The sequence below is a fragment of the Exophiala aquamarina genome, assembly GCF_000709125.1.
Source record: "Exophiala aquamarina CBS 119918 chromosome Unknown aczIA-supercont1.16, whole genome shotgun sequence".
In the NCBI taxonomy this organism is placed as follows: domain Eukaryota; kingdom Fungi; phylum Ascomycota; class Eurotiomycetes; order Chaetothyriales; family Herpotrichiellaceae; genus Exophiala; species Exophiala aquamarina.
Window position 1 is genome coordinate 157,809 of NW_013550572.1, and position 23,472 is coordinate 181,280.

The 23,472-nt window shown below is 51.6% G+C and overlaps 9 protein-coding genes across 9 annotated transcripts; 4 read left to right on the plus strand and 5 right to left on the minus strand.

The window, feature by feature from the left end:
- Positions 1-659: 659 nt before the first annotated feature.
- Positions 660-2,198, plus strand: A1O9_11110 (uncharacterized protein; the record flags this gene model as incomplete). Its single annotated transcript, XM_013399829.1, has 1 exon — positions 660-2,198. One exon carries the CDS (start codon positions 660-662, stop codon positions 2,196-2,198), a length of 1,539 nt encoding a protein of 512 aa, XP_013255283.1.
- A 1,242-nt stretch (positions 2,199-3,440) lies between these two features.
- On the plus strand, positions 3,441-5,441 carry A1O9_11111 (uncharacterized protein; the record flags this gene model as incomplete). Its single annotated transcript, XM_013399830.1, has 4 exons — positions 3,441-4,072; positions 4,131-4,914; positions 4,988-5,208; positions 5,279-5,441. 4 exons carry the CDS (start codon positions 3,441-3,443, stop codon positions 5,439-5,441), a joined length of 1,800 nt encoding a protein of 599 aa, XP_013255284.1.
- Positions 5,442-7,464: 2,023 nt separating this feature from the next.
- A1O9_11112 (proline iminopeptidase) lies at positions 7,465-8,606 on the minus strand (the record flags this gene model as incomplete). Its single annotated transcript, XM_013399831.1, has 2 exons — positions 7,465-7,655; positions 7,712-8,606. 2 exons carry the CDS (start codon positions 8,604-8,606, stop codon positions 7,465-7,467), a joined length of 1,086 nt encoding a protein of 361 aa, XP_013255285.1.
- A 2,426-nt stretch (positions 8,607-11,032) lies between these two features.
- Positions 11,033-13,144, plus strand: A1O9_11113 (uncharacterized protein; the record flags this gene model as incomplete). The annotated part of the gene is made up of 1 exon (XM_013399832.1): positions 11,033-13,144. One exon carries the CDS (start codon positions 11,033-11,035, stop codon positions 13,142-13,144), a length of 2,112 nt encoding a protein of 703 aa, XP_013255286.1.
- A 407-nt stretch (positions 13,145-13,551) lies between these two features.
- Positions 13,552-14,835, minus strand: A1O9_11114 (uncharacterized protein; the record flags this gene model as incomplete). Its single annotated transcript, XM_013399833.1, has 1 exon — positions 13,552-14,835. One exon carries the CDS (start codon positions 14,833-14,835, stop codon positions 13,552-13,554), a length of 1,284 nt encoding a protein of 427 aa, XP_013255287.1.
- Positions 14,836-15,244: 409 nt separating this feature from the next.
- A1O9_11115 (uncharacterized protein) lies at positions 15,245-15,661 on the minus strand (the record flags this gene model as incomplete). Its single annotated transcript, XM_013399834.1, has 2 exons — positions 15,245-15,358; positions 15,521-15,661. 2 exons carry the CDS (start codon positions 15,659-15,661, stop codon positions 15,245-15,247), a joined length of 255 nt encoding a protein of 84 aa, XP_013255288.1.
- A 267-nt stretch (positions 15,662-15,928) lies between these two features.
- On the minus strand, positions 15,929-17,976 carry A1O9_11116 (uncharacterized protein; the record flags this gene model as incomplete). The annotated part of the gene is made up of 4 exons (XM_013399835.1): positions 15,929-16,319; positions 16,385-17,021; positions 17,085-17,511; positions 17,578-17,976. 4 exons carry the CDS (start codon positions 17,974-17,976, stop codon positions 15,929-15,931), a joined length of 1,854 nt encoding a protein of 617 aa, XP_013255289.1.
- Positions 17,977-19,044: 1,068 nt separating this feature from the next.
- A1O9_11117 (uncharacterized protein) lies at positions 19,045-20,675 on the plus strand (the record flags this gene model as incomplete). The annotated part of the gene is made up of 2 exons (XM_013399836.1): positions 19,045-19,728; positions 19,803-20,675. 2 exons carry the CDS (start codon positions 19,045-19,047, stop codon positions 20,673-20,675), a joined length of 1,557 nt encoding a protein of 518 aa, XP_013255290.1.
- Positions 20,676-21,183: 508 nt separating this feature from the next.
- On the minus strand, positions 21,184-23,407 carry A1O9_11118 (uncharacterized protein; the record flags this gene model as incomplete). Its single annotated transcript, XM_013399837.1, has 2 exons — positions 21,184-23,146; positions 23,202-23,407. The coding sequence occupies 2 exons, from the start codon at positions 23,405-23,407 to the stop codon at positions 21,184-21,186; spliced, it is 2,169 nt and encodes a 722-aa protein (XP_013255291.1).
- Between the last annotated feature and the right edge of the window lie 65 nt (positions 23,408-23,472).

A 23,472-nucleotide genomic window follows, 5' to 3' on the forward strand; every position in this document is an offset into this window, starting at 1 on the left:
TCTGAAGTCCTTTGTTGCGAGCGCCTTCGGTTTACCTTCCTAAGATGATCCTGCTGATGTTTTTGGCCCCACTATCGCAATCAGCACGTGACTTAACATTCAGCTGGTCACGTGATATGGACAAAGCTTTTGGCGGCCCTGGGTTCCTCCCCACCTACAAGGCCAGCTGCGGCGTCTGTCTACATGCGATCGGGTAAGTATTGCACATAGTCTATGTACTATTCCTGGTAGATGGACTGCATCTGCTCAAGGTAATATTGCTGACGTGGTAACGTTGATTTCTAGCGCTGTTTCCAAGATCCGGTGATCACACAATCCCCAACTGGCGGGGAACCTGGTGATTTCTCCGAGCCAAGCTCGTCAGCATTTGGCGACTTTGCTCCACCACTTCTTCAACAACTTGAGAACGCCGACCACTAAGACTAATGGAATTGCCTGAGCGCTGGCAATAAGGGCACTGATATACATATTTCAAAGTGCTGATTCTTTGTCGTCGTCAACAATGGTCTGACAGACGCTGAGGGGCTGTCCTTGTTGTGGTCATGGGCAATCTACAATCTCGAGACTGACTATTATGGAACCTCCTTGGCACACCATAATCGGCTCTCGTCTGGTAGCCTTACTTCTATGATTGAGGCTTGCTGCCACACCTTACGTCAATGGAGCCCCCACAAGTATCGTCAAAGCAACCATTCAGAGCATGTAATGCCTGCAAACGACGCAAAGTGAAATGCGGTGGCGGGCCAATTTGCAGCCGCTGCTCTCAGGCAAACTTGCATTGCATCTACGGCTCGGTTCATCCTGCAGCTCTCTCGCGGCGTTCGATCATTCGTGGGAAAGTCATCGAGAGCTATAGAGAGTCACTCGCACGGGAGGCAACCAGCAATAGTGGAGGACAGACCTCTCCTCTTGTGGCGCAAGACCTACACACAGATGATACGAGCGGAGATGGCACATCTCGCTTCACATCCGAGTTTTTCTTGGAGCTTGTGGAGGACTTCTGCAACTATACTTTACCAACTGTACCCATCATTGGCGAAGCCGAGTTCAGATCCGCCATCGAGGCTATGGCTCATTCCACCCAGGATCGGTCTCTTGTATACTGTCTCGCGGCGCAGACACTCCATCTCAGGCGCACCATGGGAAGAAGCGGAATTGTAAATCCAGATGACGCGACCACCCTGTACGAAACGGCACTTCGGCTCCGGCAGCCAGTGTTTTTCCGGCATCAAATCTCAGTCAAGAGCGTGATGGTTCCGCTGCTTACCTCGATGGGGATGTTTTCAACAGGTCGAGACGTGGATATGGGGTTCTACTATAACAGGGAGGCTATAAACGGCGTCCAGATACTCCATGTGGACGACCCTGAGCATCAAAATTCACTTGAGCCAGCTGAGAGAGCACAAAGAGAGCGTCTTCACTGGCTGCTATTTATCCACGAGCGGTTTCACGCACTAAGCTCCTACCGTCCAGCTGTCATGACATTATTGCCGAACATTCCTGAAGGTGATTCTTCAATTCCACCAGGGGTCATGGAATACTTTACCCTGCTCATTCACGTGTTCCGTGTCATCGATGACGACTTTATCAGAAATTGGAGCGACAAAACCAGGCCTGAACTGACTCTCGCCTGGATCGAGAAGAAGCAAGCCGAGCTTGGTCATGATACAAACACATGGAGCGCAGGGTTTGAAACGCTCAGTGACATGCAGCAAGTAGACTTGATCGTTACGAGATATTGGCTCCGCACTCTTCTGTGGGAAATGGCGTTACACAAATCCATCCTTAGTTCTAACGTGCAAAATCCCAACCACGACTTCCTCTCCTTAGCTTTCCCTATCAGGCTATCACATCAACTTCAACATTGCTTGAGTAACAAGCCACGCGAAGCTGTTGAGATTCATGGGACTGGCATTCTGGACAAGATTTTTGAGATCACCTGCACTGTTGCGGATCTCCTCCAATACGTTGTCCCGAATACCTGCACACCTGAAGTGCAGTCGGCACATGTGGACTGCTTTTTATTCTTGTATTCTTTCTTGCTCAAAATGTCCAAATTCTATCATGTCGAACGAACACTTCTGGCGGCCAAACTTCAAGCTGTGCAGACGGCGCTTCCTTTCGCGATAGAGGGCAAAGAGCGCACTGATAGTTGGTCATCATCGTCTACTCCAGGTGGATTGTCGGACCGCTTTTGAATCAAGGAATATTGGAATGGTCAGTGTTCTCCAAATTGTTATTGGATCACAAGTGTTCAGTAACTCCAGATTCGTTCTCAAGCCCAAGTCCGAAAGACCATACCTACAATTGAGATTCAACTACAATTCTGCCAGTCAATTGCCAGCTAAAGATTTGAAAATAATCGACTTTAGCTGTTGATGCCCAGTTCCGTCCCCAAGTGTGCTGCTGGACCGTGGGAATACACTGCAAGGCCGGTTCGGGTAGAATAGCTCTTCCAGCGACTATCATTCAGGGGACCTCGCACCGAGTTCTTGCCTGCATATTTGGTACTATTCTGGAACATTGAAAGAGAGATGCGAGTTTTTCCGCGAGTTCATTCGCGAGTCCGCTAGTGATCGCATTTCCCATCCATGTCTCTTCCTTCTTCCCTGAAGGTGAGCGAAGGCACATGCATGTACCTGCATGGAACATTGATGGAATATCTCAAGAAGCATGCAATCATCGAATTGCAGGAGCTGTGGGGAACAAGGCGTCCTTCTGGGAACTTAGAAGGTTTGCTTGCGTTCCATTGCCCAGCATGTGCCGCGCATGGACGAGATGTCGGACCGAGTTCTCAGCCAGTGATTTTGGGCCAAATCCGTCTAGTGCCCCCAAGCCTCGTACGCTACGATTCGCTAAAACAAAGCAATAGTCCTTCCATAGGACCAACGAATAGCTAGTATACGACCTCGGACCGAGTTCTGTTCCAGCATTGAAGACCATGTCACCTTCCCCGCGTACGACAGTGGTTAGAGTATACATCACACAATCCTAAGTATTGTGGATACCTACTAACTAGCACTAATGACACTCTCCAGTGTGGGGAGAGAAGTAATTTCTCCGTTCTCTACAACATCTCGCGGTCCAAAGCTGCCTCTTACGACCGTTTCGCTCGGGTTCCTTGTTTCCATTCACGATGGAAGAGCGCCAAACCAATTGCAATCACAGAAAAGAAACTCCGAAGCGTTGAAGAGCTTCTAGAAATCACTTGGAAGGCGATGTGCATCGCTTCGGTGCGCTTCACGAGGAGCGATCAACGCTATAGGCTACTAACTATTTCCAAAGGCTGCTACTAATTACGACGGGTATAAAGACAACACAGAGTCGCATTGCTTGGACCTGGTTCTCCCCATTCATCTTCTTCATTCACCATCAGCTCAATACCGCTTGAACATTTATTTTACCCGTGGCAGCTTAGTTCACTGAGCTTAGAGCAAAGCATGGGCTCACCATACGATGAAGAAACTGGCAAACGGTCCAGTATTGCCGACTATACTGCTGCCACCCACAAGGGCGGGCACGATTCAAGTCGAAGAAGATCCTTGTTGATTGATGCTGCTCCTCAGTCAGACCCAGGCATCATCAACCAGAGCGACGGAACCCTTCGCAAACTCTCGGCCGCCGTTCCAAACCTTGCCAATCTTACAGAAGATGCCAAAAACGGTGCCGACCAGGAGAAGAAGATGGGATTTCGTGAATCATTGCGGCTGTATCCTCTTGGTGCCTTCTTCTCCTTTGGTTTGTCACTGGCAGTCGTTATGGAAGGATACGATACAGCGCTTCTGGGCAGCTTCTGGCAGCAACCCGCATTTGCGCAGAAGTATGGCGAGCTCGTCATGAAGGACGGCGTTGAGACACACGTCGTGTCTGCATCGTGGCAGCAAGCGTTCACAGCCAGCAGCGTAGCCTCGATGATTGGTCTCATGATGAATGGCTGGCTGTCTGACCATTTTGGATACCGGAAAGTCATGATGGGAACCCTTGTGTCCATCACGTTGTTCTTATTTGTCACCTTCTTCGCTGTCAATATCAGGATGTTGTTGGCCGGGTATATCTTGTCCGGTATTCCATGGTAATTGGGATTCCTGAATGACTGAATGTGGGTAGCAGTGTTGACTGACGGCTCTTAGGGGCATCTTCCAAACCATCACCACCACTTACGCAGCAGAAGTAACGCCTGTCTCCCTTCGCCCATATCTCACCACCTACGTCAACCTGTGCTGGGTCATTGGTCAACTCCTCGCCGCCGGTCTCCTCAAGGGTCTTCTCACCATGGAAGGACAATGGGCGTATAGAATCCCATTCGGTCTGCAATGGATTTGGCCTGTTCCGATCTTCATCATCTGCTATTTTGCACCTGAATCCCCATGGTGGCTCGTACGGCACAACAAGATCGATGAGGCTCGAGCCGCACTTCTGAAACTCACGTCGAAGAAGAACACGTCTTTCAATGTCGAAGAGACTCTGGCCATGATGATTCATACCAACGAACTCGAAATACAACAGTCCTCCCAGTCCTCCAGCACGACGTATCAAGACTGTTTCAAGGGCATAGATCTTCGCCGGACTGAAGTTACTGTTATGGTCTGGTTGATTCAACAGACTTCGGGCTCCGCTATGATCGGCTGGGGAACTTACTTCATGACACAAGTCGGACTATCGACCAGCGATGCGTACTCTCTCGGTGTCGGGCAGTACGGTATGGCGTTCACCGGCACCGTGGCGTCTTGGTTCTTAATGCCACACTGCGGTCGTCGCACCCTCTATCTCTGGGGCCAGGGACTTATGTTTATCGGCCTCCTTACAATTGGCTTACTGGGCATCCCTAAGCTGTCGTCGAGTACTGGTTGGGCCATCGGCGCGTTGATGCTGATTGAAACGTTCATCTACGACATCACAGTCGGACCTGTCTGCGTGAGTCCCTCTCTGTCCATGCCCATCTCCCCTGGGCCTGTTAATGTACAAGTCCGCTAATCCATGGACGTAGTACTCGCTCGTAGCCGAAATCCCCTCAACACGCCTACGCATCAAGACAGTCGTCATATCACGCACTGTATATAACCTGGCAGGCATCGTGATCGGGCTGCTCCAGCCACGCTTTATGAATCCAACAGCTTGGAATTGGGGCGCCAAGACATCTCTCTTCTGGGCCGGATTTAATCTCATGGGCTTGGTCTGGACGTTTTTCCGACTACCAGAGCCAAAGGGGTACGTTATACACCTAGAATCCTACCTTACTCTTGCTCACTACTGAATGCTAACGATGCGTCTTCTATAGCCTCACATACGCTGATTTGGACGTCCTCTTTGAGAACAAGATCAGCGCAAGGAAGTTCCAGAAGGTCAAGGTTGACCCGTATCGATCGGAGCACTTGGTGACCGTTTCTGAGGACAGTGAGAAGGTCATCTCAATAGAGAATGAGAATGTTAAACGGGGCTGAGTTGACTTGCCTGGTACCTTCAGTGCTCCAGAGTTCACGGTTCTGTGCAAGGCACAGAGAGGTAACCGTGGTCCAGGTTACGGAATGAGGAAAGAGCTGCCGATGCTGAAATCTTACCGTTGAAGTGATGAGAAATGTGTACATGAAGGTTAGGTATTTACGCTGGGCCCTGTGTATATAGCTCATCCTTGCCTAAATCAATTCAGTTATAAATTGCAAGGACGAACTCTTTCCGTGTGATACTGAACTCATAATTTCAGCAGTCGACCCAGAATTAGTCGTCTCAAACTTCATCCACTATGCGCGCAGCTCTAATGATTGGCAATGAAAACTGCGATATCCTGTCTAGTCTGTCTACTTTGATCTCAAAGAGTGAAGGATAAATATATATATGCACACAGGAGCGAGATTCACGTCTCCCAATTGTCGAAGACTAAAAACCAACACCCGCTAGCACGGTCATCATTGTCAGTGCAAGCTTATAGTCCATACTGAGATCTTAGGCCAAAATAGTCTGGGAACTCGAGTTTCTGCTGGACTTCAGACGGAAAGAAAAGGTCAATGATGGCAGCAATCTTCAACGCCCGCACCAGCCAGGAGAAGGTTTGCAGGACCCGGATCCCCAGTCTTGTTTCTGGAAGCCCAAGCCTGAGCAGGAACGAGGGGGTATCGCGGATTATCGGCCGGATGATATGCTCAAACTCCTGTGCGGCGTCGTGGAAGTTCAGCGTTTCTCCTGGATTCTGACATGCCTCCCACCGCTTTGAGATCTCGCCGGCCAGCACATATGCCTGAATCAATGCGGAACTCGTGGCCCAACCATTCACACCAGATGCGTTTGCCGCATCGGTGACATTTCCCCTATCCTTGGTCTCTTCGTATAGAATATTGGCCAAGTCGCCTCTCATGATCTCATACTCACTCGTCATGGTCTGCCTTCCTTCTCCGCTGGCGTTAGCCGGGACGTACGCCTGGCTCCTGCCTTTCGAATCGATCATTCTTGTGCCGGGCTCGGCGCACAGACATGCACGAACGGCCTTGTCGATGCCCATCATCTTCATCACGACAATGCCCTGTCCCCGAAGATCAACCTGTTGACCAGTGCTGCGGAGATCCTGGCTGTTCTCAACCACGGTAACAGTGCAGCCCGGAATCTTGGAGAGCCCGTAGGCCGCTGCTGGCCCGCCAACTCCAGCTCCTACTGTGAGGACTTTGTAGGGATTTCATCGCGCACGGTTGGATTTTCAGAATCAATATTCAAAGTTTGGAGTAGAAAACGAAGGCCGATATAACAAAGGAAGAAGCGCAATCAAGTAAGAATAGGCGCAGGGTGTGGCAGGCCCCCAAAGCGATTGCGATGCAAGCATCTAGGTGATGCGCTGCGTAGTAGAGACGTATTCAGCAACGCTTACCTAGATATGGCACCTCGTAGATATTTTATAGACCGCAGGCAGATAATTGTCACTGCCTCTCAAGGATAATCTCGTGACCTGCAAGACCACAAAGTAAGCTCAATGCTACGACTTTAAGTTCAGACCACGGCGTGTCCTAAGCCTCCTCTTCCGCACGGCGCGGCTATTTTGAGCCTCAAATGGCTGGAATCTTGACATCTCGGACTTTTGATCGCACGCGTCCGGATAGCCCGCGAGCGATATTAAAATTAGCTGATTCAATGACAGAAGGGGAGCTTGATACCAGGCTCGCATATGGGAGAATGATTTGCGAGACTACGGGTAAAAGCTCCTGCGAGGTATTTCTTTCCCTGGCACTGGACTTCTAAGTCATGCATCCCCCACACGATGTAGTATGGCCTGGGAAGAGCTATCACACGCAGGTCGCCTTGATGGTCGTATAAATTCATCAGGTTCCGTCCATACGAATGTCTGATCAACCAAGTCTAGGATCTTGCACTTCGGTCCTCCTTCACGAAATATGAAATGATTCAGACCATCAACGTGCGAGTGGCACCAATCACTCCTTTGGCTTGACTCGAGCGGCCCACTCATCACAAATAGACCTCAACCTACTCTCGGTCCCCGGTTCCTTTTCCAATAGTCAGTACTTCGCCATTAGAAGAGCGCGAGATAGCGCTCACCGTTGCACTATGTCCAGCATCTGGACTCCATTGGAGCTTTGACTGTGGCAACGCCTTATGCACAAGCCATGCTGCCTTCGGGGGGCATACGACATCGTAGCGCCCTTGCACGATGTACGCTATCATTCGTCAGACAAGACGTGTCCATATGGCAAGAAAGGAGGCAAGGACTTACTTGGGATGTGGGCGATCCTCTCCATATTTTCCTTTCTCAAGAGCCTCTTCTCGTCTCTTAGGAAGCAGCCGTTTACAAAATAATGCGCTTCAATCCTGGCATGCTGCAAACCCCAGTCCTCATCCTCCAGCTTCTCGAGCGCGTCGTCCGCTAGAAGCAAGGTCGAAATCGACATCTCCCAGCGGTTCCAATTTTTGGAGGCAGTCAAAGCAGTCTCTCGATCTTCCGACACGAGCAACTCATGATAAGCCTTTGTTGGGTCGTCGCGTTTCTCCTCGGGCAAGAATTGGATAAAGTCCTCCCAGCGATCCGGAAATAAAACGGCGGAGCCGTGGCCTCTCAAAGTCCAGTCAAATTCCCATTCTTCACCGAGGAATACGCCTCGGAGCACTAAGCTGCCAACAGCCTCTGGGTGGGCTTGAGCGTATGCTAAGGAAAGCGTGCTTCCCCATGAGCCACCAAAGACCATGCTCCATTTCGGGATCTGCAGCTTTTCACGCACGGTCTCGATGTCGGCAATCAGGAGCTGAGTGGTATTCTCACGAATCTCGGCTACAGGTCTTGACTTACCACCGCCGCGTTGGTCCATGAGGACAATGTGATAATGGGCCGGGTCGAAGAACTCGGCGCTCTTCGCTGAGGTGCCACCTCCAGGGCCGCCGTGGAGGAAGATTACTGTTCGGTTCAAAGAAGGTGTGAGCCATTGGGGTTTTCCGAGTTCCCGAGCTCCCACCTCAAAACGGCAGGCAACGGCCGGTAGATAGTGAGTTATATGAGAATACCGCTCACCTGGTAAACCATTCTTGTTGCCATGCTGCGCATAGTATACTCGATGCAAATCGCTGACTTGGAGATACCCTTCGTCCCACGGCTCTTGATTTTCGTAGCCTGGCATGATGATGATCTGAGAAGCACGATATCTGAGGACAGCGTCAAAGAGTTTCGTCGATCTGCTATCAACACGCAACAGTGACTTGTGATTCTTGCACGTTGCAGGGGAATGAAGGAGCGAAATGGCTGCGATGCGAGGGGCAATGGGGTCCTGTACAGTGTTCAGAAGGCTTGGAACAAAGTGTTCAGGGCTTGCAGAGGTTACGCTAGTGAAAATAACCTGCTCTCCAGTCGCCAAGGGCGATGTTATGTAGGGCTACACAGCGGCTGCCCAATTCTCGAGTCCCCCGCAGGTACATCCGTGATAGAATGCGATGTACCCCGCCTGGCAAGGCTGTCAGCCTTGCTGGCTTCAGGGGGCCGCTCTCATCGCCTACAGCAAGAGACAATAACGAGAGCGCATATTGTAGGCAGTGCCTACTCAATACGGATGTCTTCCATCTCTCGCAGCCTGAGCAAGCCGAGCAAGCCAAACAAGTACGGTTATCCAGGGTTGATAATGCTAATCTCGCTACTCAAGCTATACGACAGGTCCTGAGAGTCATGTATCCCATTGAGTTGTCCGTAACAAAACAAGTTGCCTGCCCGGATCGATCTTGGGAAATAGCGTCGTGCCATCCTGTCCTCCTCAAACTATTTTCTCTTTGAGGAGGTGAACGTTTCCGATCTTATCCTGCCTCAACGACTTGACCTCATAGTTGCGAGGGTTGAAAGACAGTTTTGCCAACCACAGCCAAACTTTTAAAGCTCACTTAGTCTCGGTGCTGACCTGCTGAGCCGCTGAGCCGCTGACCCTAGTGGTGGGTGCGTAGGGCCTACTCGTGCACCCAGCTCATAACCGGGGCTTGGATGACTAAGATATGGGTCATCGAAACGGGAGATTGCCTTTGAAATCCCTTTCTTTGGGTCTCCCGCGACTCGCCAACTCTGCAGGCCCAAACCCTTCACCACGATACTTGGCTTGGCCGTCGGGCTGCTGGATGCTCAACAAGCCTCAACTCGGTGTTTATCCATCTAATTGGTGTGTGTTTGAATGAGACAACCTACTACCTGGCCAAACAGCCCATTTTCTTGTGTCGGATCCCGATGGACAGACCGAGTATTGTGGTCGGCTCCCCCTACGACAAAACGGCCCGGTCTTCTCTGTCGGGATTACCAATCATGCCTCGGGCATCTGAAGCGAGGAATCTCAATAATGGGAATGAGAAAGCTGCGCTCTGCTTCGCCATGACATAGCTACGTTACGTATAGGAATTATCTGTTTCGGCATCTACCCGGTAGAGTATGGCTTCGAGCTCTGGGCCCGCGTTGGTGACTGGTCCCCAATGCTGGGTCCGCTATACAAGGATTAGCATCCGCCAGGCTCTTGGTTGCTGTTTGCTGTTTGTCAAGCCGACCGACTGTACTGTGCATATCTTGTGGGGCACCACTTTTCCGTCGCTTATTCAATTCCCTGGGTCCAGAGCATTGATGCTACCTCGTAATTCGTACCCCGTAACTCCAAGTGACGGATCGGGGTTTCAAGATTGCGACTCTATCGCCAGTCGTCTTGTAGAGTATCAGGCAACATTCAGTTGGCTGGTGGTATTATCGCTTCGCAAGGCCTTTCTGTGAGCTTGGCCGAAGATCCTCATGCAGCGTCCATGCGAGTCCCCATGTCCAACGGAACGCTGGCTGTCAAGCCCGCTTCAAGCTGTACCAGGCCAAGGTACCTCGTACTCTGTACTTGAGCATGTCGAATGATTACCCGTGCTCAGATGCGATGTTGGAAGTTCTTAGACGCTTTCGCTGTGGCGGATTCGAACGTGCCAAGGTGCGCGATCCGATGCCGCCAGCACCTCTCAAGGCTCCCCAGATGCAGCAGTTTGGATAATCGATGACTGAAAACTCAATATGCAATCCTTGGACACCGAATGTCGCGTTCCATACGGACCATGGGATTTCACCCAGTCAAGGGCTCCTCGCACCCTAATATCTGATTGCCCACGGCCCGCTTTTTACGTTTCCCATATCGTGTGGCACGCGAGGACTCCAAGGCCAAGCGATTTCGGGCGGTTAGTAACTACTTATTCAGCTTTGGTTGAAATTAAACCACAGGCCCTGAGGCACCACACGATGGCAACACTGACTAACGGTCCGATATTTTGTGATCCAGGTCTATTTGGGAAGGAGCGATCTTCGGGCCCTGAGAGCTCGAGGGCAAGTCGAATGCAGTAGCCGCTTGTCGCTTGCGCTCTCAGCACAAAAGCTTTATTTGACCCCGACCTCCCCTACACTATGTTGCAGCCTTTGCGCTGCTCCCAGATCTGCCTGCTTTCCAGACCCTAGCAGCGTGCAGAGGCCTATTTGCCGTCTCTACATAACATTGATCAACCCCTTCTGGGCTTCTCGGATGGTTTCAGCCAAGGGACCCTGCGGTCTCACCGGCAAATGCCTCCTAAAGAGGATGGCACCCCACCCAAGTCCTTCACATTCATTACTGGAAACCCGAGAAGCAAGAAGAACATCACCCAGATCCGTCGGCATGCCGGACAGAACTCTGGTCATAAGGCTACGTCACAGTGGCCTACCTCCACTGCGGTAACCTCTGCTAGTGATGATTCCCCGCCGACCTCATACACCTGGAGCCCAAGGCAGTACGTGCCGTCGAGTTTGCCTTCGGCCGGGGAAGCCCACCGATTGTCTACGTCGCCTCCTCCAACGAATGAACAGCGTCATAGCTGGCCGCCGCAAGGACCCGTTTCCAGCCGCCCAACGTCTAGAGATGAGGTACATGGGTCGGCTGTTGGGCTTCAAAGGACCGATCTCTCAAGTCCAGTGCCTTCTTACCAGCGACATGTGGAACCTTGCTCGCCTAACAGCACAAATATACCACCAACGGGGAACAGGCCTAATGCTTTGGACGTTCCATCCAGATCAAGCCATGACCGTGAAGGCTACTATCTGTCTCGGCATATGATGTACAAGAGTTCGAAAATACCAAGCTCATCAATAATAGAACCATCGTCGCCACCCTTCACGAATGTTTCTACCAGCGCACACCGACGGAATCTCACAATTCAAGAGTTGGTTAATACATCAGAACCGCAGGGATCACGGTTTAGCGGAGAGCAAGATTTAGAGACAAAGCCTCCAAGTGTCCAATCTCCTCAATACGACGGATCGTCGTTACCAAGTCCTAGTGGTATGCAGAGACCGTACGATTTCCGATTATCTTATCCCGTTCAGAAAGTAACCCGAGTTAGGACACATTTAGTTCAACGGAAACACGGCAATCACGCAATGGGAAAGGCAAAGCATCTGAAACGAAGGCCGCTTTTTATCCACTCAGACCCAAGCTCTGGCTCCAACAAGGACAGCCCAGCACCATCTCGCTCACCGAGAAACCGACATACATGGCGCATAGAGAAATCGTCATCTGCTAATACAACTTCTCCAATCGCCCCTACCCTGGCATTATCTAAAGATGACTTCTCAATAGCACAGACACTGTCACTAGCAGCCTCGTTCTTCACCAGTCAGATGTCGACTTCATTCCTAGAAATTCCGAGTCCCGTAGACCAGGTCAGACACCGGACCAACATTTTCCTCGCCGAGGGTAGTCCCATTCACTCAGTGGAGACTTTCTCTGGTGCCATTACTACTGCTGCCGGTCTACTGGCCGTTGATCGCATCGACAGCGCGTCGTCTTTGCTGAATCAAGCATTACCCAACCTGCACGACCTCCTTACCTCGCAGCATCCACAGCTTTATCCCGTCCTCGCCGAGCTCTCACTTGATTGCCATGAGGACAACTCTCTTGCTCGACTTCGTGGGCAAATCAAGCAATTTGCTGCCAGCTTATCACATTCGGTGCTCGGGGGCTTGCATCCCATAACGCGGCTCCTTCGACTTGAACTGTCTTCACCTGAACAGACTGCGAGACTAAGAGAACTCGTCCAGCGCAAGATTCATGACCTTCATGTGGACTCGTTCAGCCTGACAGACCCTCTAACGATAACCCAGAGGTATTATCTGGCTCGTGTCTTGGCACAACTTGGGCATTTAGACGATGCAGTCGGAGTCCTGGACGATGTGAGCAAAGCCTGGGAGCAAATCTATGGGCCAGGGAGCCTCATGTGTATACTGGGTATGATAGAAAGGGCGAAGGTGAGAATGAGGAGGGAGAGCGTGAATTTCACAGAAGTGGAACACATTTTACAGGATGCGCTGGCGAGGACGATGGATCTCCTGGGTGAGCACCATGAAGAGATGCCCCGGCTTCCTGCTTCGACAACGACACCTCATACTCAAGCTGCATTTGGATCTACATACCCTCAGAATCTTCCGGCGAGCATCGTGCACGCCCGAATGGCATGTCTCCGCACGCTCGGCCGGCTCTATGCAATGCAAGACTTGCCCCATCGTGCGCTGCAGTATTACAGCCAGAGCGCCATGATTGGAATCGACGAGCTTGGCCTAATTGTTCCGGCTGTCCAACTTATCCTTGCCGATCTCGATGTCGTGGGTAAACTGGCTGTGCTGGATCATTCACAGCCTTGAGAGTGAAAACGATAACACTCGCCCGAGAAAAAGGTAATGGACACCGCGCGGGCAAATCAGTAATGGAACAGAGAATGCTTTTTAGCGGTTGTTTAGAGTGTGGATGACGATAATGTAATAAGTGAAGAGACACCTGTCAAGTCGAGTGAAAGGCACGATATATAAGAGACAAGACACACTGCACAGGTAGCCGCCCTCAAATTGACCAAGTTTATTGGAGCTAGTATACAGATGGGCGTTGATATCAACTCGGCCCTTTCTAGTTTCATTCTTTTCATGCCATCGACCAGAACAGAAAGCCCAATTCATCAAGGAAATCTGGTCTAGTTTTCCTCGCTTGCCACCAATGCTACACGTGAAAGGATTGATCTTCTGCAAAAAGGTCCCCAAAAAAAAAGAATGTCAAGTCATCTTAACTTCTGCTTTTCCTTCTGTTTCTTTTCCGTCTTCTGGACCCAGGCCTCAGCTGCGACGCCGCCAAACACAAGGGCGACGCCGGCCCACTGGCCCGGCGACAGGGACTTTCCGAACCAGAGGACGGAGAGCAGCATGGTGAGCATCTTGCGGGTGACGGTGACGGTGACCAGTAACAGGGACGAGAAGCGCTCGAGGGTGGCGTAGATGAACAGCTGGCCGACGGCGCCGCACGCGGCGAAGCCCAGCATGTCGCGCGTGACGGCCGGGTGGCGGGCGAGGAAGCCCAGCGCGGAGGATAGCTCGTTCGTTTCGGCGGCGGGAAGGAAAGAGGGGAACAGCGCCGGCGGGATGATGGGTGTGAGCAGCAGGTAGCCCGTCATGAGGAGCGTGCCGAGCAGGTTCAGGATGACCATCATCTGCGGGCCGGTGGATTTCCCGTAGCGGGCGGGCGAGGAGAAGATGTGGTCTTGGATCGTGTTGGTCAGGCCGTCGAAGAGGAGGTTGATCGCGAGGAGGGTGAGGCCGTAGATGCTGCTTGTGGCGTTGGTTCGGGAAGAGGCCTTGCCGGCTTTGGGCGGGTGGTACAGCGTGAACAGCGCGACGCCGCCGGTCACGGCCAGCACGATCAGATACTTGGAGAGCGGGTAGCGCTTGCGGAACAGCGTGACGTGCAGCGCCATCACGGGCAGCAGTTTGCAGGACTTGGCCAGCACGAAGGTCAGGTAGTCGACGTGTGCGAGCGAGGCGTAGCCGAAGGGCGACGCCAGTGTGGTCGTGAGCGTGACCAGAAGGAGCGGCGGGAGCGCTGCGCTCGAGGGCAGGATGTGATAGGAGCCGTTGGTTTTGTAGAGGAGGTACAGGCTCCCGCTCGTGAACGCGAAGAACGCCTGGATCGTGTTCAGCACGATCGGGTACCGGAAGTATTCCAGTTGTGCCTGCGCGGATGTGTCGAGCGGGTAGGGTGTCGTCGTGATGCGCTCTTGGAGCAGGCCCCAGGTCAGGAAGGACCCGTAGATGCCGCCGACGCAGATTACGAGGGTCAGGATGCCGGATGATTGGGTGGCAGGGTTGTGCGGCTGTGGCTGTGGTTGTGGTTGTGGTTGTGGTTGTGACGATGTTGCTCGTGTGGACTGCGCTGCCGTGGGCTTCGTGCGCGGTGAGGCAATGTAGCCGTTGGTATAAACTGCGCGTTTCTCAGCATTGTCGGAGAGAGTCTGCATGACTTCGCCCGAGTTGATTCTTTGCATGGGTGAGGACTGTTTCAGACGCGCCATGAGTAGATAGAAAAGAATGGAATGCACTGTCTATACATGAAAAGAGTGGCTGGATTGAAAAAGTGGATGGTGGACGCTGAGATGAGATCTGGCAAGTACGGAGTACTCTATGTGCAATAAAGTTTCAAAGTATAAATAAAATACCAAAATTCCCCGAGTTCCAGGGTCCAGCGCGGCGGACATGACTCAGGAGGGTTTGAGGGACAGACATGACGTGACAAGGCTGTCATGTATTTCGGCGCCAAGAAGCCTGTCATTTGCGCTAAAATCACAGCGTTTTGTTGTTTCTTTTCTTCGTAATTTATATTAAGATGCTACCTCCTCGTATGCATGCTATATCTGAGGCGTCATTACTCGTTGGCTACTAAGGGCTCCATAATTATGTATAATGACCCATGCCCTTTATCTCTCAAATGGTCTCTACCTCGCTCATACCGAAAAATGGGTTGGAGGGGTCATAGGGCCACTTGCGGAGAATAATGTCGCCGCCGATGTATTGGCTGAAGTTTCCCAACGTATTGGCCTGGTCGCAGGTAGATTAGCTGTCTGGCGTAGCGAGATTGGGGTGGGGGGAGATCTCTTTTTTCTCTGTGGTTTGGCATTGTGTGCGTTGGGGAAGGGAGCAAAGTCGAGGGAATGTCGCCTCTTAACGCTGGGCATGGGCCACAGCCAGGAGGGAACGTACCATGTCATATGTGCAAACAGCATCTTGACTCCCAAACTTCTTGATGTTCAACACAGTATCGAGGTCATAGTCGACCTCGACCTGTTGAACGGTCTGGCGAACGGGGTTCTGTAGGAAGTAGTTCTGCGGGGAAATGACCATGGTGGATTGGGCATTCTGGTTGCTCCATTAGCCAGCAGTCTGGAAAGGGTAAAAGGAATAGTCATACCGTAAAGACCGTGTTGGGAAGATCTTGGGTGTCAGGGACATGGTGCATGCCCAGGTTAAAGTAGCTAAAGGACCCCAGGGATTCGAGTCAGCTTTGTTCAGTTTAACAAAAAGTAATAATAAAAGGGACAAAGGTGGGCAATGTAACAACCCCCCCTCCCCCTGCTTGATTTGTACATAGTAGAAGGGAAAGAAAAGAACTCACATCACGAGATCCTCCTGCACAAGAGACTCGCCGTCAAAGAATTTGCCAAAGTCGACCACTGGGCGGGCTGGGTCCAAGGAGCTGAAGGCATACACACTTCGCGGTTCCGTGTCCTTCTGCTGTACAGCGTACAAGTGGTGCGAAGCCCAATTCACGCTGTTTTTCAGATTGGTGGAATTCACGACCGTCAGATGAGCTGTGCTTGCAGTTCCGGGAGAAATGCGATATCCCGGATACTCGCCATACTTGTTGGGCGTGTCCTTATTAACCACCGCGTAGGAGCTAGCAGTATTAGGAGACCACATGATCTTAGAGTCGTCCTCGCTCTCGATGAATGTCTTGTTCAACTTCATCGTATTCCGCGCCTGACCGTCCGACCAGGGGTAGCTGTGAAAAGTCAGAACACCTAGCTATGTCGCTCTCGAAGGGTTGATGGTAGTGGGTACACTTACACTTCCGAGGTGGGAATGACCTCGAGCTTCATCAGACTGTTTTGCGTCCCGTGAATGTCCATGTCGAGCTTGTAGTTCAGTACATGGTCGTGCATCGAGCCCGAGACGGTGTCGTGAATGTGGAAGCCATGCTCGCTGTTCTTGGCCCAGAAGGCGGCTGCAATGTAACCCGAGGCACGCACTGTGACGTGGATCGATCCGTCGTGGAAAAAAGCGTACTCAAACATATAGTCGTAGTTACCGAGGGTGCTCACACTGCGGACGACGAGGTGAATATTCTTGGTCGTATAGACGTAGTTGTTTGCAGAATGGCGTGCCACCGGGTACCCTGCGTCCATTTCGAATATGCAGATACTGTTCTGGTGGGAGCGTCTCTCTTCACGCCAGTAGAATGACGTGTTCAAGTACGTTGCGTACGCAGGGCAGTCGTATCCATTGACCAACTCGAACGCATTAGGACCGAATCCGTAATAAGAGTCAAGGAATGAGAGGGCTGATTGGCCTGGGCCATTGCCTGCATAGTGTGCCATCGCCTCCTGCATGCCCAGTTCGTAGATGATGCGTTCTCCTTTGAACTTGATATCAAAGAGCCGCATTCCGGTGTCGCGGGTAAAGCCAAGGAAGAACGAGTAACCCACTTAGAAAATGTCAGTCAAACAAACTGTAGCTGACCTTCAAAAGGCTACCGGTGAATACGTACTCCATTCAATATAGGTCTCCTCGTGGTCCACCCCGAAACGTGGACCGGCTGGTTGGACGCTCACTGGCGGCGGAATGTCATCGTAAGGGAGAGCCTCACCGCTTGGAGACGTCGCGCCCCAATCTCCATCAGCGCCAGGCTTGAAAAACTCGAAGGTACCGTTGTAGAAAGCGGATCGGAAGTCGTCCGTGGTGCTGTAGAAGTCTCCGTTGTAGTACCATCCCAGCACCGACCATTTGGAGGGGTCTCGACCAGTCAGATCAGTGCAAACAGCCAATCCGCTCCGCAAGAGCGAACCGGTGCCGTATATGCCTGTAGGTGACATCGTATATTCATTCCATGTGGTGACGGCGCCGGTCTCGTCATCGATCCAGAGCGGATCGCTCGGCCCGAGAGCCAAGAAATCGGTCGGTGAGTTTGTAAATGTCTAGGTCAAATTGTCAGTCATTGGGCTCACACGACCTCAGCTAGGGAGAAAGGAAGTCATGCTGACCCCGTTGAACATCTCCATTAAAATATCCTCTATCGATGCTGAGATGTTAACCAGGAATTGTCCATAAGCCGCCGCATCAGCGTTGTAGATCCGTTGCATCCCGACGCCCTTATTGTAGGGATAGTTCAGCGGTTGCAGAGTTGTCTCGTTGGATACTGGCAGGGGGCCAACCATGTACTCTTTCAAATACGGCTCTATAGTGGCCTGGAACTGGATCGTCGCCCCTGCGTACCGCGCGGGCTTGGCCCCCTTACCGTTGAGGTAAGGGAGTGCATCAGACTTGTTGGGTTGTAGCAGCTCTACAAGCACGATGACATTGTCCCAGCTAAAGATGTTGTCAGCACACTGGATAAAGACGTAAGACGAGATAGGGGACCACGCACCTGGTCGCATTGGCATTGGCTGTGAGGTTAAGTTCCGGTTGCGCATGAAGGAACTTTGTCACGGCAGCCGCCTCATCGGCCGTCAGTGCGGCAAAGATGTTCTCGACTGGTGCCTTGGTTGTTGACAGGGCACTAGAGTTGCACGACCCATTTGCACCTTGGCTGCCAGTTTCAAGCAAAACGTTCTTTAGGGCGACAGGCTTCAATCCTGGCATGAAGTTTTTCATATTGGTCGGCGAAGCAGAAGTGATTACTGCTAGACCACCGACGGCCAGCATGCCTGCTGAGAGAATCCTCATCTTTCTCTTGCTCCGCCTTTTTTCTAGGCTTCTGTGCAAATTTCGGCAGGACTGTGGAGGGTTCACAATGGCCGTGACAGAACACAACGGTTGCCCATGAAGGGGGGTGACTGTCCCTTCTTATGCACCTTGATTCTTCCCTCCTCGAAGACCAGGAACCTGAGCTGCGAACGAACGGTCCCATTGAACGTGGTGATTACCCACCAGGGCGAGAGGCATGCGCTCTAGTCTCCTAGATAACTGAGCTCGTTCAAACCATAATGTCATAGAAACTGTCAGTGCTTCCGATCTACTCGTAGCTGTGGTCGCTCCGAAGCATGCGCCGTATGCTTCCATGGCTCATCGACGATGGTGTATGAGTAGAGTTCTCGAGGTTCAAGGTCGTGGAACTCGCGTGGCAAGGGCATATCAGACTTTGCGACTAGTTGCTTGGATGGAAAAGCCTTGTGCTTGGCGCATGGCCTCTGGAATCGAGGTTCCTGATAAGCGCGCTCTCGGAACCCAAGAAGTAGAAGCTTCCGATATAGTCGGTATATGCAGCAGAGATAAGGAACGCCCTTAATGGTCATTGGTCCTCCGGCGACGTCAATAACTCTTCAGCAAGACATGTCACTATCCTCGGCCTACCACCGCCTTTGATATGTACTAGTCAATGTCCAAAAATGGGTCCAGATATCTGTCTGCCGCTTCGACAGAATCTTGATCCCTCGTGTCTTTCAACGTGTTCGCTATGCAGCACATACAAACAACCCTCCGCATCATAGCAACCCTGCTCCTTGGCCAGCATGCTGCAGAATAATGATCGCTATCTCCAGCGCTCCATCACCCGGCGCAGAACTGGATGTCTAGTGTGTCGGCTCCGCCGGAAAAAATGTGATGAGGAAAAACCTGTCTGTCGGGGTTGTGCACGGAATGTCCTGGTGTGTCGATGGCCACCTCTGCAAAACGGAGAATTTTGCAATGACGCCAGATCCTGGCGACAGACTCGTCCGACACCGACCGAACAACTGCACTCAGACCTACAGAGTAGCCATCTTGACCGAGAGAGCTCGACGCTGAGTTTCCACACAAGCAATTCAACAAAATGGTCACCTGCGTATCCGCTGGGCCAGCTCCTCGCCGGCCTGTCCTCAAAGCCCATGCTCCTCCGGACCGAAGTGGGTTCGCACTTCTTCCAGCATTTCCTTGAGCTTGTTGCCTTGCAGCTGTCCAGTCGCAACGACCCTGAAAATCCATGGATCTCTCTGTTCATCCCGCTCGCTATGGGGGATGAACTGGTTATGTCGACTCTGTTGGCCTTGGGTGGAGCGAATCTGTGCACTTATTCCGGGCATGCCCTCAAGCAGACATACTCTTTTTATGCGGTGGCCTTGAGGAGTGTCAAGCATAGGGTGACGGAACTCGTGCAAGGCAACTATTCGCATTTGTTGAATACCTTGGTAACAACGATTGCGCTGTCCCAATTCGAGGTAGCTACTTCTGCTCGCTCCTAGTCACACTCGCATATCGATTGTTAGTTATCAGGCACTGATACGGACAATAGGCTATGATTGGAGACACTCGAGGCGTACTTCTATGCCATCTACAGGCGTGCCGTGAGCTTCTCCTGCTAATTCAAAGGAAGAGTATTAGCATCGACCCGGCCGTGCTTGCATTTACTCTGGAATTATATTTATACGCCTCTGCCGTAGGGACCTCGTTCGTCTACGACGACCGTCCGGCTAAGCTCACCTTCGATTCAGAGTACGACTCATTACAATCACTGTGTTGTGATTCGAGGGGGTACGGGTTCATGTTAGGATACGCTGGCAGGCTCTTTCAGCTGCTCCCCCGCTTAGGGCAGACAGTTGGTCGTTGGATCAGCCAAGACTGTGACCTCGAATCCTCGAGCGCAGATAAGCTGTTTCTCTTCTTTCAAGCCGAACTTCAGGGCTGGGCGCCATCCTACCACCAAGATACCAAGATGCCGACCCTTTCTGACACTGTCGCTGACAACTCAGAGCCACAGTCTACGTTGAGGCGATGGCATCATGAAGCACAGGTGGTTGCTAGAATATACCATCAAGCCATGTTAGCGTTCCTTTACATGGGTCGACACGGTAGGCGACCGCCCGACGAAGCGCTCTTTGCTCTGATCGACCCTCTGATCGCCGAGTTCTTGCGCCTGAGAGCATCTCTTCCCCCAGAGTCGCCTATCTGGTCGATCATGTTATGGCCAACAGTCATGATCGGCTCGTGCATCCGCCGTCCAGATTACCAAATGTTGATCACGGAAAAGGACTGTTGTATGTTAACAGTGCTTAACGCTTTCGATGTCTTGCAGCAGATATGGGATGACGAGCGAGAGATTGTTTTTGGCGCCGTCGGACTCTCTATAGTCTGTACGAGTCAAAAGATAACGTTATGTCCTATTTAAAGGGTTCTTCTAGCAGCTCATCCCACGGATGGTTGCTTGCATTACTTACACTTTGACGGAAGTATTAGGGGCAAAACCACGTTCGCGGCCTATGTCAAGCTGGGCCCAGAGCTGAGGGAGGGGTAAGCTAGCCAAGCAGTCTCCACTAGGGCGAGGACCTGGTCGCTATTGAGGATGACTTGATCAGAGGGGCTTATTAGTTATGACGAATAAAAGGCGGATGTCAGTGTGGAGAGTACGAAAGATAGGTATGTTATAGTTATCTTGAAGATGGTTGAGGGGGCTAAAAGTTATATACATTCAAGTGTAGTAGAACGCTATCCCAATGACAATATTGAAGTAAGCTTTAAACTTGCTAGGCTCCGTCCACTCTTCGAGGATGACGTCTCCTTCACTACCGTCGCCCTTACGCCTTCTATCCGCTTTCCTAAAGATATAGACATCCCTTGGGGCCAATAGACGGTGCGATGATTCTTGTGGCCTGTGCTCAATGAGGGTTGACTTCTATCTAGTCGTCTTCATCATCACTGCCGAAGATAGCCTTGAAGACCGACATTCCAGGTCTATCTTGCTCCAAGGCTTCGTTTCGATCTGGATCCATCACGGTTAACGGCTCAGTAGTTTTAGGTCCGTCGGCCGCTGGTTTCAATGGTTCTGGCTCAACGTCACCACTGCTCTGCGGAGTATGAGAAGCTTCCTTAGATAGATCTTGTTGAAAACCTGCTGATGCAAATGATTTGAACTGCATTGAGCTAGCCAATGAGGTCGAGGGAAATGGAGCATCCCCATCACCTGTCGAGGGCGCCGGGGCAGCATGATCGGGTGGTGGGAGGCTGAATCTCTTGCAGACCAGCCTGGTGGGATAGAAATTGGAGAACAGTCGAGTCATGGGTCCGAACATGCCCATTTTAGCTGCTGTCTCTGCTGGATCCTCTGCTTTGACCCGCGGCCTGTTGAGAGGAGAATCAGACGCCTCCCCATTTTGACTCTGTGGGACAGTTGTTGATGACGTGAAGCGACTGGCCATGAGCCCAGAAATTGGTTTGAAGACATGCGCCGCACGCGCAAACTCTTGCATCTCTATCACCCAATCTTCTTGTCTCATTCCCTCCGCCTTGGGTGGAATTTCCTTTCCATCTTGTCCCTGAAGCAACCCGGCTTGAATTTCAAGATATGCTCGATAACGTTGACGTTTGTCTTCATCTTCTGAATATGGCATCCAACCGCCTGCCCCGCGGTTGAGAGCTTGGAGTGCTACATCTCGTTCCAGTTTCGGTACAAGGTTGGTCACAGTGTCTGCTGCCGATGCATGATGTTCATTCCCAGTTGGAGCTAGTTCACCCTTTGCGGAAGGAAGGTTGTCCCGACCAGATGCTGAAGCAAGGCGATCTCTTGCTGCAGGAGTCATAAAATCGAATATTGATTTTCCGGGCAGTTGAAGTTCGCCCAGTAGTGCAGCTCGACTCTTTGAAGTCATAGTTGACGCCTTGGCAGCATCGGCTGTTGAAGTGAAAGCCGTGTTGGATTCGGATGTATCAGGCGAAACAGAGGATTGCCAGGCTGAGGGCACTTGTTGAGGCCGGTACTTTTCATCATTGATGCTCATTGTACCAAATCCGTCCAACTCATCAGCTAGAGTGAATCCATCCGGCGGCAATCGACCATCATGGCATCTCCTCAAGACGTTTTTCAGGGAATTGAGCTTCTTTGAAACGAACGTGGGTTTGCTTTTCAGCATTGGATTGGCCGTACCGATCCTAGACTTTGTTTTGCCTTTGGCCTTCTTATCACCACCAATAACTCGATTGTAGGAGATTTTCGGGCCTATTGAGTAGGGATCGTCATCGTCAGGATCATCATCGTTGAGAACACCTACACCAAACCCTGTCTTGCCCCTTTGCGTCGCAGACTTCTTCTCTCTGAAAAGGTTGGGTCCATTGTTCTCTTCGTCTGATGACTCTGCTCGCCTTGAAATGCTCATCTCGGGCTTAGAAGAACGTTCGACCACGTTCGTTTTCTCTGGTAGCTCGTCCTTGTAGCCGAGTCCCTTACGGCCTGTCCTACGAGAGTAGGAGACTAGGCTTACGTCTGCAGGTGCAAAGAGATGCAGATCCCCAGGTTGGTCCCCATCATCCCCCAGATCTGCAGCTCGACGAACTCGAGGACCAATCCCTTGACCTTCCTTCCAACCCATGCGCATCAGAAGCTTGACTCCTCTTGTTTGTTCTGAGGGTCGAAAAAGATCGATGGCGGCGGATTTACGCATTGAGTCGTCCTGAGTACCAAAACCGGCAAAGTCATTCGAGGTTTGTAAGGTGCGTGATTCTTCGGCTTCCTGCAGGTCTTCTGCGTCCATGAAATCCTCCGGTCTCTGCTGGGGCGCATTTTTGACATCTTTGGCGCGATTCTGCCGGGAGGATACAAAGGTAGAAGGGGACCAACCTTCCTTAGAGCCTACCGTATTGAAATATCTGCATCCAGCATTTTAGCCATTGTGTTCTTCTAGGTAAATATCCAGGGGCTCACCCGGCGCTGAAACCTCCAGTAAAGGCGCCGTGCAAGCGTTTTCTCCCCCTCTCGTCGGTGACCTCTTGCTTCCAAATCGGAACGAAAGATCCGTCGTCACGAGTGTGTTCGTCTAGTGGGGGCAACGGCGTGCCATAGAGGACGAAGGGAGATTCTTGCTTCTGGAGGTCGTCTTCGAATGACCTGCGAGAGCGTTTATAGGCCATTGGCTACGACGGGACTAAAATCGGACGCCAATGGAGCTGATTGCAAGCCGCCAAACATGTCTCAC